At 55.0% G+C, this 12,605-nt stretch overlaps 1 protein-coding gene across 1 annotated transcript in view; it reads left to right on the forward strand.

The window, feature by feature from the left end:
* The window catches only part of dgke (diacylglycerol kinase, epsilon), a 106,733-nt gene that overhangs the window by 81,359 nt on the left and 12,769 nt on the right, over positions 1-12,605 (forward strand). The window contains 2 exon segments of the mRNA XM_072483887.1: positions 1,371-1,442; positions 3,982-4,109. Coding sequence (XP_072339988.1) covers positions 1,371-1,442; positions 3,982-4,109 — 200 coding nt within the window.

Genomic DNA, 12,605 nt, shown 5'->3' on the forward strand with positions numbered 1-12,605 from the left:
CTGCTGCGCTGCAGGAACCCCCTCCTTACTCTCGGGGTCTTCCCTGACTACACAAAACTCATAACACTACTATCTATTTTCTTCAAAAAGGCCTTTGTGATCAAAATGGGGAGACATTGAAACACAAAAAGAAACCTTGGGAGGACCATCATCTTGACCGCCTGCACTCTGCCCGCCAGTGAGAGCGGCAGCATATCCCACCTCTTGAAATCCTCCTCCATCTGCTCCACCAGCCGCGTCAGATTGAGTTTGTGTAAAGTTCCCCAGCTCCTGGCTACCTGAATCCCCAAATATCGGAAGCTCCTTTCCGCTCTCCTCAACGGCAGGTCATCTATCCCACTTCCCTGGTCCCCAGGGTGTACTACGAAAAGCTCACTCTTCCCCATATTCAGCCTATATCCTGAAAAATCTCCAAACTCCCTCAATATCTGCATAGCCTCTGTCATCCCCTCCACAGGATCCGCCACATACAGCAGTAGGTCATCTGCGTAGAGTGACACTCGGTGTTCCTCTCCCCCTCTAACCGCCCCCCTCCATTTCCTGGAGTCTCTCAACGCTATGGCCAATGGTTCAATTGCCAGCGCGAACAGTAATGGGGACAGAGGGCACCCCTGCCTCGTTCCCGTGTGTAACCAAAAATACGTATAGAACCTTAGTTAGGCCACACTTGGAGTATAGTGTTCAATTCTGGTCGCCACACTATCAGAAGGATGTGGAGGCTTTAGAGAGGGTGCAGAAGAGATTTACCAGAATGTTGCCTGGTATGGAGGGCATTAGCTATGAGGAGCGGTTGAATAAACTCGGTTTGTTCTCACTGGAACGAAGGAGGTTGAGGGGAGATCTGATAGAGGTATACAAAATTATGAGGGGCATAGACAGAGTGGATAGTCAGAGGCTTTTCCCCAGGGTAGAGGGGTCAATTACTAGGGGGCATAGGTTTAAGGTGCGAGGGGCAAGGTTTAGAGTAGATGTACGAGACAAGTTTTTTACGCAGAGGGTAGTGGGTGCCTGGAACTGGCTACCAGAGGAGGTGGTGGAAGCAGGGACGATAGTGACATTTAAGGGGCATCTTGACAAATACATGAGTCGGATGGGAATAGAGGGATACGGATCCAGGAAGTGTAGAAGATTTTAGTTTAGTCGGGCAGCATGGTCGGCACAGGCTTGGAGGGCCGAAGGGCCAGTTCCTGTGCTGTACATTTCTTTGTTCTTTGATACACTCCATGAGCAGCTTATAATTTAGCAGCAGTGTGCAGAGGGAATGTGTGACTCTGAACTCTGTAGTTCTCGGAAGGTAATCGGCTGATTGACATTTTTCCTGCTCTGAACTCAATTCTGCCATTCTCATGTTGCTTTCCCTTTTTGAAAAGGCTGTTTATTTCTTCTATGGGACCAGAGACTGTTTAATTCAAGCCTGCAAGGACCTGGATCAGAAGATTGAGGTAAGTTCCTGCAGCCAGGCTCAGTCACTGGCCTTCGTTAGTCTCGGTCACTGGCCTTCGTTAGTCTCTGTCACTGGTCTTCGTTAGTCTCGGTCACTGGTCTTCGTTAGTCTCGGTCACTGGCCTTCGTTAGTCTCGGTCACTGGCCTTCGTTAGTCTCGGTCACAGGTCTTCGTTAGTCTCGGTCACTGGCCTTCGTTAGTCTCGGTCACAGGTCTTCGTTAGTCTCGGTCACTGGTCTTCGCTGGTCTTTGTTAGTCTCGGTCACTGGTCTTCGTTAGTCTCGGTCACTGGCCTTCGTTAGTCTCTGTCACTGGTCTTTGTTAGTCTCGGTCACTGGTCTTCGTTAGTCTCGGTCACTGGTCTTCGCTGGTCTTCGTTAGTCTCGGTCACTGGTCTTCGTTAGTCTCGGTCACTGGTCTTCGCTGGTCTTTGTTAGTCTCGGTCACTGGTCTTCGTTAGTCTCGGTCACTGGTCTTCGTCAGACTCGATCACTGGCCTTTGTTAGTCTCGGTCACAGGTCTTCGTTAGTCTCGGTCACTGGCCTTCGTTAGTCTCGGTCACTGGTCTTCGTTAGTCTCGGTCACTGGTCTTCGCTGGTCTTTGTTAGTCTCGGTCACTGGTCTTCGTTAGTCTCGGTCACTGGCCTTCGTTAGTCTCGGTCACAGGTCTTCGTTAGTCTCGGTCACTGGTCTTCGCTGGTCTTTGTTAGTCTCGGTCACTGGTCTTCGTTAGTCTCGGTCACTGGCCTTCGTTAGTCTCTGTCACTGGTCTTTGTTAGTCTCGGTCACTGGTCTTCGTTAGTCTCGGTCACTGGTCTTCGCTGGTCTTCGTTAGTCTCGGTCACTGGTCTTCGTTAGTCTCGGTCACTGGCCTTCGTTAGTCTCGGTCACAGGTCTTCGTTAGTCTCGGTCACTGGTCTTCGCTGGTCTTTGTTAGTCTCGGTCACTGGTCTTCGTTAGTCTCGGTCACTGGCCTTCGTTAGTCTCTGTCACTGGTCTTTGTTAGTCTCGGTCACTGGTCTTCGTTAGTCTCGGTCACTGGTCTTCGCTGGTCTTCGTTAGTCTCGGTCACTGGTCTTCGTTAGTCTCGGTCACTGGTCTTCGTCAGACTCGATCACTGGCCTTTGTTAGTCTCGGTCACAGGTCTTCGTTAGTCTCGGTCACTGGCCTTCGTTAGTCTCGGTCACTGGTCTTCGTTAGTCTCGGTCACTGGTCTTCGCTGGTCTTTGTTAGTCTCGGTCACTGGTCTTCGTTAGTCTCGGTCACTGGTCTTCGTTAGTCTCGGTCACTGGTCTTCGCTGGTCTTTGTTAGTCTCGGTCACTGGCCTTCGTTAGTCTCGGTCACTGGTCTTCGTTAGTCTCGGTCACTGGCCTTCGTTAGTCTCGGTCACTGGTCTTCGTTAGTCTCGGTCACTGGTCTTTGTTAGTCTCGGTCAGTGGTCTTCGTTAGTCTCGGTCAGTGGTCTTCGTTAGTCTCGGTCACTGGTCTTCGTTAGTCTCGCTCACTGGCCTTCGTTAGTCTCGGTCACTGGCCTTCGTTAGTCTCGGTCACTGGTCTTCGTTAGTCTCGGTCACTGGCCTTCGTTAGTCACGGTCACTGGTCTTCGTTAGTCTCGGTCACTGGCCTTCGTTAGTCTCGGTCACTGGTCTTCGTTAGTCTCGGTCACTGGCCTTCGTTAGTCACGGTCACTGGCCTTCGTTAGTCTCGGTCACTGGCCTTCGTTAGTCTCGGTCACAGGTCTTTGTTAGTCTCGGTCAGTGGTCTTCGTTAGTCTCGGTCAGTGGTCTTTGTTAGTCTCGGTCACTGGTCTTCGTTAGTCTCGGTCACTGGTCTTCGTTAGTCTCGGTCACTGGTCTTCGTTAGTCTCGGTCACTGGTCTTTGTTAGTCTCGGTCACTGGTCTTTGTTAGTCTCGGTCAGTGGCCGTACCTCAAATAAGTATTTTGTCGGCTGTCAAGCATTTTAGGGCAACCTGATGGTGTGAGTGGATTTGTAGACATTTGAACCGATCCTTTATTGTCGAGCCGAGGCCCGTGCCCCGAATGCTATTGGTTAACGTGCTCACTCACCGCAAACCGCCTCAGCTGAGCGAGTTCCCCTCTGTCAAAAAATATTGGGCGGCACGGTAGCACAGTGGCCAGCACTGTTGCTTCACAGCTCCAGGGTCCTTGGGTCACTGTCTGTGTGGGGTCTGCACGTTCTCCCCGTGTCTGCGTGGGTTTCCTCCGGGTGCTCCGGTTTCCTCCCACAGTCCAAAGATGTGCAGGTTAGGTGGATTGGCCATGATGAATTGCCCTTAGTGTCCAAAAAGGTCAGGAGGGGTTACTGGGTCACGGGCATAGGGTGGAGGTGTGGGCTTCAGCAGGGTGTTCTGTCCAAGGGCCGGTGTAGACTTGATGGGCCGAATGGCCTCCTCCTGCACTGTAAATTCTCTGGCTATGGTAATGGATCGCTGTATGGTTAACACTGCTTCTGCCGCCTCTTTCAGCATTTCTGTCTTTCTTCCCTCTTCTCCTCCCCCGCCCCCACCCCCACAGTTGGAGCTGGATGGGGAACGGATTTCTCTGCCGAAGCTGGAGGGCATTATCGTTCTCAACATTGCTTACTGGGGAGGAGGCTGTCGGCTGTGGGAAGGCACAGGCGACAAATCTCACCCCCCCGCCAGGTACGATCCACGTTAAACCCCCCCCCCCCGGCCAGGAACGATCCACATTAATCACCCCGCCAGGTACGATCCACGTTAACCGCTGCCGCCCCCCCCGGCCAGGTACAATCCACATTAATCCCCTCAGGCAGGTACTGGGAGGAAGACATGATCAGAAATTGACCCACCGCAGGGGATGGGGTCCTGCAAGGTGGGGTTTGGAAGGATATATATTGTATCCTGAATATATATAACTGCGAGAGAGAGTCAGCACCTTCAGTCGAGAGAGAGAGAGCGTCAGCAACTTCAGGGGAGAGAGAGCGAGAGAGCCAGCACCTTCAGGGGAGAGAGAGAGAGCGTCAGCACCTTCAGGGGAGAGAGGGAGAGAGCCAGCAACTTCAGGGGAGAGAGAGAGAGCGTCAGCGCCTTCAGGGGAGAGAGAGAGAGGGAGAGAGCCAGCAACTTCAGGGGAGAGAGCCAGCACCTTCAGGGGAGAGAGAGAGTCAGCACCTTCAGGGGAGAGAGAGTCAGCACCTTCAGGAGAGAGAGAGAGAGAGTCAGCACCTTCAAGAGAGAGAGAGTCAGCACCTTCAGTCGAGAGAGAGAGAGCGTCAGCACTTTCAGGGGGGAGAGAGAGAGAGAGAGAGCCAGCACCTTCAGGGGAGAGAGAGAGAGCGTCAGCACCTTCAGGGGAGAGAGGGAGAGAGCCAGCAATTTCAGGGGAGAGAGAGAGAGAGCGTCAGCACCTTCAGGGGAGAGAGAGAGAGGGAGAGAGCCAGCAACTTCAGGGGGGAGAGAGAGAGCGTCAGCACCTTCAGGGGAGAGAGGGAGAGAGCCAGCACCTTCAGGGGAGAGAGAGAGAGTCAGCACCTTCAGGGGAGAGAGAGTCAGCACCTTCAGGGGAGAGAGAGTCAGCACCTTCAGGAGAGAGAAAGAGAGAGTCAGCACCTTCAGTCGAGAGAGAGAGGGCGTCAGCACCTTCAGGGGAGAGAGAGAGAGAGAGCCAGCACCTTCAGGGGAGAGAGAGTCAGCACCTTCAGGGGAGAGAGAGTCAGCACCTTCAGGAGAGAGAAAGAGAGAGTCAGCACCTTCAGTCGAGAGAGAGAGGGCGTCAGCACCTTCAGGGGAGAGAGAGAGAGAGAGCCAGCACCTTCAGGGGAGGGAGAGAGAGAGTCAGCGCCTTCAGGGGAGAGAGAGAGAGAGAGTCAGCACCTTCAGGGGAGGGAGAGAGAGAGTCAGCACCTTCAGGGGAGAGAGAGAGTCAGCACCTTCAGAGGGGAGAGAGAGAGAGAGTCAGCACCTACGGGAGAGAGAGAGAGTCAGCACCTTCAGGGGAGAGAGAGAGTCAGCACCTTCAGGGGAGAGAGAGAGAGTCAGCACCTTCAGGGGAGAGAGAGAGTCAGCACCTTCAGGGGAGAGAGGGAGTTAGCACCTTCAGGGGAGAGAGAGAGAGTCAGCACCTTCAGGGGAGAGAGAGAGAGTCAGCACCTTCAGGGGAGAGAGAGAGAGTCAGCACCTTCAGGGGAGAGAGAGAGTCAGCACCTTCAGGGGAGAGAGAGAGGGCGTCAGCACCTTCAGGGGAGAGAGAGAGAGAGAGCCAGCACCTTCAGGGGAGAGAGAGAGAGCGTCAGCACCTTCAGGGGAGAGAGAGGGAGAGAGCCAGCAACTTCAGGGGAGAGAGAGAGAGCGTCAGCACCTTCAGGGGAGAGAGAGAGAGGGAGAGCGCCAGCAACTTCAGGGGAGAGAGAGAGCGTCAGCACCTTCAGGGGAGAGAGGGAGAGAGCCAGCACCTTCAGGGGAGAGAGAGTTAGAGTCAGCACCTTCAGGGGAGGGAGAGTCAGCACCTTCAGGGGAGAGGGAGAGAGAGAGTCAGCACTTTCAGGGGAGAGAGCGAGTCAGCACCTTCAGGGGGGAGAGTATGTCAGCACCTTCAGGGGGGAGGGAGAGTCAGCACCTTCAGGGGAGAGAGAGAGTCAGCACCTTCAGGGGAGAGAGAGAGTCAGCACCTTCAGGGGAGAGAGAGAGTCAGCACCTTCAGGGGAGAGAGAAAGAGTTGGCACCTTCAGGGGAGAGAGAGAGAGTCGGCACCTTCAGGAGAGAGAGAGAGTCAGCACCTTCAGGGGAGGGAGAGAGAGTCGGCACCTTCAGGGGAGGGAGAGAGAGTCGGCACCTTCAGGGGAGGGAGAGAGAGTCGGCACCTTCAGGGGGGAGAGAGTCAGCACCTTCAGGGGGGAGAGAGAGAGAGTCAGCACCTTCAGGGGACAGAGAGAGAGAGTCAGCACCTTCAGGGGAGAGAGAGAGAGGGAGTCAGCACCTTCAGGGGAGAGAGAGAGAGTAAGCACCTTCAGGGGAGAGAGAGAGAGAGTAAGCGCCTTCAGAGGAGAGAGAGAGAGTCAGCATCTTCAGGGGAGAGAGAGAGAGAGTTAGCACCTTCAGGGGAGAGAGAGAGCGAGTCAGCACCTTCAGGGGAGAGAGGGAGTCAGCACCTTCAGGGGAGAGAGAGAGAGAGTCAGCACTGTCAGGGGAGAGAGAGAGAGAGTCAGCATCTTCAGGGGAGAGAGAGAGAGAGAGAGTCAGCACCTTCAGGGGAGAGAGAGAGAGAGAGAGTCAGCACCTTCAGGGGAGAGAGAGAGAGTCAGCACCTTCAGGGGAGAGGGAGAGAGAGAGTCAGCACCTTCAGGGGAGAGAGAGAGAGAGTGAGAGTCAGCACCTTCAGGGGAGAGAGAGAGTCAGCACCTTCAGGGGAGAGAGAGAGAGAGTTAGCACCTTCAGGGGAGAGAGAGAGCGAGTCAGCACCTTCAGGGGAGAGTGGGAGTCAGCACCTTCAGGGGAGAGAGAGAGAGAGTCAGCACTGTCAGGGGAGAGAGAGAGGGAGTCAGCATCTTCAGGGGAGAGAGAGAGAGAGTCAGCACCTTCAGGGGAGAGAGAGAGAGTCAGCACCTTCAGGGGAGAGAGAGAGAGTCAGCACCTTCAGGGGAGAGGGAGAGAGAGAGTCAGCACCTTCAGGGGAGAGAGAGAGAGAGTGAGAGTCAGCACCTTCAGGGGAGAGAGAGAGTCAGCACCTTCAGGGGAGAGAGAGAGAGTCAGCACCTTCAGGGGAGAGAGAGAGAGTCAGCACCTTCAGGGGAGAGAGAGGGAGAGAGAGTCAGCACCTTCAGGGGAGAGAGAGAGAGAGTCAGCACCTTCAGGGGAGAGAGAGAGTCAGCACCTTCAGGGGAGAGAGAGAGAGTCAGCACCTTCAGGGGAGAGAGAGAGAGTCAGCACCTTCAGGGGAGAGAGAGAGAGAGAGAGTCAGCACCTTCAGGGGAGAGAGAGAGTCAGCACCTTCAGGGGAGAGAGAGAGAGTCAGCACCTTCAGGGGAGGGAGAGAGAGACAGTACCTTCAGGGGAGAGAGGGAGCCAGCACCTTTAGGGGAGAGAGAGAGTCAGCACCTTCAGGGGAGAGAGACAGAGAGTCAGCACCTTCAGGGGAGAGAGAGAGAGAGTCAGCGCCTTCAGGGGGGAGAGAGAGAGAGAGTCAGCACCTTCAGGGGAGGGAGAGAGAGAGTCAGCACCTTCAGGGGAGAGAGAGAGTCAGCACCTTCAGAGGGGAGAGAGAGAGAGAGTCAGCACCTACGGGAGAGAGAGAGAGTCAGCACCTTCAGGGGAGAGAGAGAGAGTCAGCACCTTCAGGGGAGGGAGAGAGAGACAGTACCTTCAGGGGAGAGAGAGGGAGCCAGCACCTTTAGGGGAGAGAGAGAGTCAGCACCTTCAGGGGAGAGAGACAGAGAGTCAGCACCTTCAGGGGAGAGAGAGAGAGAGTCAGCGCCTTCAGGGGAGAGAGAGAGAGAGAGTCAGCACCTTCAGGGGAGGGAGAGAGAGAGTCAGCACCTTCAGGGGAGAGAGAGAGTCAGCACCTTCAGAGGGGAGAGAGAGAGAGAGTCAGCACCTACGGGAGAGAGAGAGAGTCAGCACCTTCAGGGGGGGGGAGAGAGCACCTTCAGGGGAGAGAGAGAGAGTCAGCACCTTCAGGGGAGAGAGAGAGTCAGCACCTTCAGGGGAGAGAGGGAGTCAGCACCTTCAGGGGAGAGAGAGAGAGTCAGCACCTTCAGGGGAGAGAGAGAGAGTCAGCACCTTCAGGGGAGAGAGAGAGTCAGCACCTTCAGGGGAGAGAGAGAGTCAGCACCTTCAGGGGAGAGAGAGAGTCAGCACCTTCAGGGGAGAGAGAGAGTCAGCACCTTCAGGGGAGAGAGAGAGTCAGCACCTTCAGGGGAGAGAGAGAGTCAGCACCTTCAGGGGGGAGAGAGAAAGAGTCAGCACCTTCAGGGGGAGAGAGAGAGTCAGCACCTTCAGGGGAGAGAGAGAGTCAGCACCTTCAGGGGAGAGAGAGAGTCAGCACCTTCAGGGGAGAGAGCGAGTCAGCACCTTCAGGGGGGAGAGAGAAAGAGTCAGCACCTTCAGGGGGGAGAGAGAGAGTGTCAGCACCTTCAGGGGAGAGAGATGGATTCAGCACCTCAGGGGAGGGAGAGAGAGTCAGCACCTTCAGGGGAGAGAGGGAGTCAGCACCTTCAGGGGAGAGAGAGAGAGGGAGTCAGCACCTTCAGGAGAGGATGGTGTTAGCCAAGGCTGTTGCTGCTCATGCCTCCTTTGTTTGCCAGAGCTTCTGTTGAACTGTCACCGATTAAAGCTGCTAACTGCAACCCTTTCTCTGCTTGGGGCCTCTTTCTCTCTGTTCTTCACTGGAACCTCGCTCTGCCGCCTGCTCCACCTCGCCTCGCGTCTCTGACCCCAGGACTCTTTCCGATTATGGCATGTTTCCGGGTTGACAGTAATGTGTGCAGTTCTGGTCGCCACATTGCAGGAAGGACGTTATTGCTCCGGAGAGAGAGCAGAGGAGGTATACAAGAATGTTGCCAGGGCTGGAAAAGTGGCTACGAGGAGAGAGTCGATAGCTTGTCTTTGGAACAAAGAAGGCCGAGGGGTGACGTAATTAAGGGGGACAAAATTATGAGGAGCAGAGATAAAGTGGACAGAATCAAATTGTTTCCCTTGGTGGAGAATTCTAGAACCAGGGGACATGGATTCAAGATAAGAGGCAGAAGGTGTGGAGGGGACATGAGGAACGTTTTTACGCAGAGGGCAGTGGGAGTCGAATTCACTGCCCGAGTAGGAGGCAGAGACCCTGAGCTAAAGGTACCTGGATCTGCGCCTGAAGTGCTGTAAGCTCCAGGGCTGTGGACCAGGTGCAGGAAGGTGGGATTAGAAAGGACACCTGGGTGTCCTCGGGCTGGCACGGACACAATGGGCCGAATAGCCTCCTGTGTTGTACCTTTTCTAGGATTTGTGCCATTTCTATTTTTTGCTGATGAAGCATCATGAGGACTGGAATGTTGTGGCCCCTGGTTCGCCGAAATGCCCTGATGAAATGCTGTTCTGTGCAGGTGCAGCTCGCTCCTGATCCATGCAGGCAGGCTGGTCAAATGCTGTACTGCATATACGCAGTCCGCTCCTGTCCATGCAGAAACCCTGGTCAGTGCTGTACTGCAAATAAATGCAGTCCGCTCCTGCCCATGCAGAAACCCCTGGTCAGTGCTGTACTGCATATACGCAGTCCGCTCCTGTCCATGCAGAAACCCCTGGTCAGTGCTGTACTGCATATACGCAGTCTGCTCCTGTCCATGCAGAAACCCTGGTCAGTGCTGTACTGCAAATAAATGCAGTCCGCTCCTGCCCATGCAGAAACCCCTGGTCAGTGCTGTACTGCATATACGCAGTCCGCTCCTGTCCATGCAGAAACCCCTGGTCAGTGCTGTACTGCATATATGCAGTCCACTCCTGGGCCATGCAGAAACCCCTGGTCAGTGCTGTACTGCATATATGCAGTCCGCTCCTGTCCATGCAGAAACCCTGGTCAGTGCTGTACTGCATATACGCAGTCCGCTCCTGTCCATGCAGAAACCCTGGTCAGTGCTGTACTGCATATAAATGCAGTCCGCTCCTGGGCCATGCAGAAACCCCTGGTCAGTGCTGTACTGCATATATACAGTCCGCTCCTGTCCATGCAGAAACCCCTGGTCAGTGCTGTACTGCATATATGCAGTCCACTCCTGTCCAGATGCTTTGATAAAATGCGCATGTGCAGCTCACTCATGGTCTATGCATGCAGTCCTGCATAGGAGCAGACCACTTCCAGTGCATGCAGATGCCCTGATCAAACTAATGTGTATGTGTTGGCTAGGGCAGCACGGTTGCAGTGGTTAGCACTGTTGCTTCAGAGCTCCAGGGTCCCAGGTTTGATTCCCGGCTTGGGTCACTGTCTGTGCGGAGTCTGCACGTTCTCCCGTGTCCGCGTGGGTCTCCCCCCACAACCCAAAAGATGTGCAGGTTAGGTGGATTGGCCACGCTAAATTGCCCCTTAGTGTCCCAGGGTTTTTTCTGATGAAGCTTCGAATCCCTGTTCCTTCATACGATTTCTTCCAGCTTTTTGAAGGTTCAATTATGTCAGTGTTATGATCCTCTGATTGCTGAGGTTATGTTTCGCTGATCCAGGAAACAGGATCCATTTATTCAGACAGATCCCAACAAGTACTAATGTTTGGTCAAATAACAGCAACTCCTAATGTTTTATGGCCTGTTGTTCTTCACACTTGTTTAGCTCTCGTCCTGCCTTTGCCTTTTTCCCAGACCTTGTTCTTTTGATGCCGATCTGGGACGTCCAGCATCCTGTTGTAGAAACTGCATTTCCAAAAAATCTCGAGAAAACCGTTGTTGTTTTTTTAGTATCTTTGTAACTTGACCATCTTTCCCAGTAGGCTTAGGGCCAGGGCTACAGCAGCCCAAGCAGATGTCCCGATCAAACACTGCATGTACTGCACATGCACATTCATACAGACGCTCTAATGAGACGGTGCACTATACATGTGCAGCCTGCTCCCAGTCCGTGCAGACACCCTGATCTGTACAGTGCGTACGCAGCTCACTCCCCGGGGCGTGCTGGCGAATGTGGTTCCCTGTCTCCTGATGATGTCAATCTCACAAAAGCGTTAAAGGTGAATCACTGATTTTCAGCCAGTTTCTGGAACCTGCAGCCAAATCAGAGCGGGATGGGAGCAGGAAAGGAAGGAATTGGAGCTAGGAAGGATAAGAACATAAGAATTAGAAGTAGGAGTAAACCATTCGGCCCCTCGAACCTGCTCTGCCATTCTGTAAAATGTTGGACCAGAACTCCACTTTCTCACTTGGTCACCATTTTCCTTATGTTGGCATTGGAAGGAGCCGCGCGCTCAGTACAGCCGCACGCACAGTACAGCCGCGCGCTCAGTACAGCCGCGCGCTCAGTACAGCCGCGCGCTCAGTACAGCCGCGCGCACAGTACAGCCGCACGCTCAGTACAGAGCAACGCACAGTACAGCCGCACGCACAGTACAGCCGCACGCACAGTACAGCCGCACGCACAGTACAGCCGTACGCACAGTACAGTCGCACACAGTACAGCCGCACGCACAGTACAGCCGCGCGCTCAGTACAGCCGCGCGCACAGTACAGCCGCGCGCACAGTACAGAGCAACGCACAGTACAGCCGCGCGCTCAGTACAGCCGCACGCACAGTACAGCCGCACGCTCAGTACAGCCGCGCGCACAGTACAGAGCAACGCACAGTACAGCCGCACGCACAGTACAGCCGCGCGCTCAGTACAGCCGCACGCACAGTACAGCCGCACGCACAGTACAGCCGCACGCTCAGTACAGAGCAACGCACAGTACAGCCGCACGCACAGTACAGCCGCGCGCTCAGTACAGCCGCACGCACAGTACAGCCGCACGCTCAGTACAGAGCAACGCACAGTACAGCCGCGCGCACAGTACAGAGCAACGCACAGTACAGCCGCACGCACAGTACAGCCGCACGCACAGTACAGCCGCGCGCACAGTACAGCCGCGCGCACAGTACAGAGCAACGCACAGTACAGCCGCACACTCAGTTAAGCCGCGCGCACAGTACAGCCACACGCTCAGTACAGCCGCACACTCAATACAACCGCGCGCACAGTACGGAGCAACGCACAGTACAGCCGCACACTCAGTTAAGCCGCGCGCACAGTACAGCCACACGCTCAGTACAGCCGCGCACTCAATACAACCGCGCGCACAGTACGGAGCAACGCACAGTACAGCCGCGCACTCAGTACAGCCGCACGCTCAGTACAGCCGCACGCGCGCACAGTACGGAGCAACGCACAGTACAGCCGCGCACTCAGTACAGCCGCACGCTCAGTACAGCCGCACGCTCAATACAACCGCGCACACAGTACAGAGCAACACTCAGTACAGCCGCACACTCAGTACAGCCGCACGCTCAGTACAGCCGCACGCTCAATACAACCGCGCGCACAGTACGGAGCAACGCACAGTACAGCCGCGCACTCAGTACAGCCGCACGCTCAGTACAGCGCCGCGCACACAGTACAGAGCAACACTCAGTACAGCCGCACGCTCAGTACAGCCGCACGCTCAGTACAGCCGCACGCACAGTACAGC

The sequence above is a fragment of the Scyliorhinus torazame genome, chromosome 18 (genome assembly GCF_047496885.1).
Source record: "Scyliorhinus torazame isolate Kashiwa2021f chromosome 18, sScyTor2.1, whole genome shotgun sequence".
Classification (NCBI taxonomy): domain Eukaryota; kingdom Metazoa; phylum Chordata; class Chondrichthyes; order Carcharhiniformes; family Scyliorhinidae; genus Scyliorhinus; species Scyliorhinus torazame.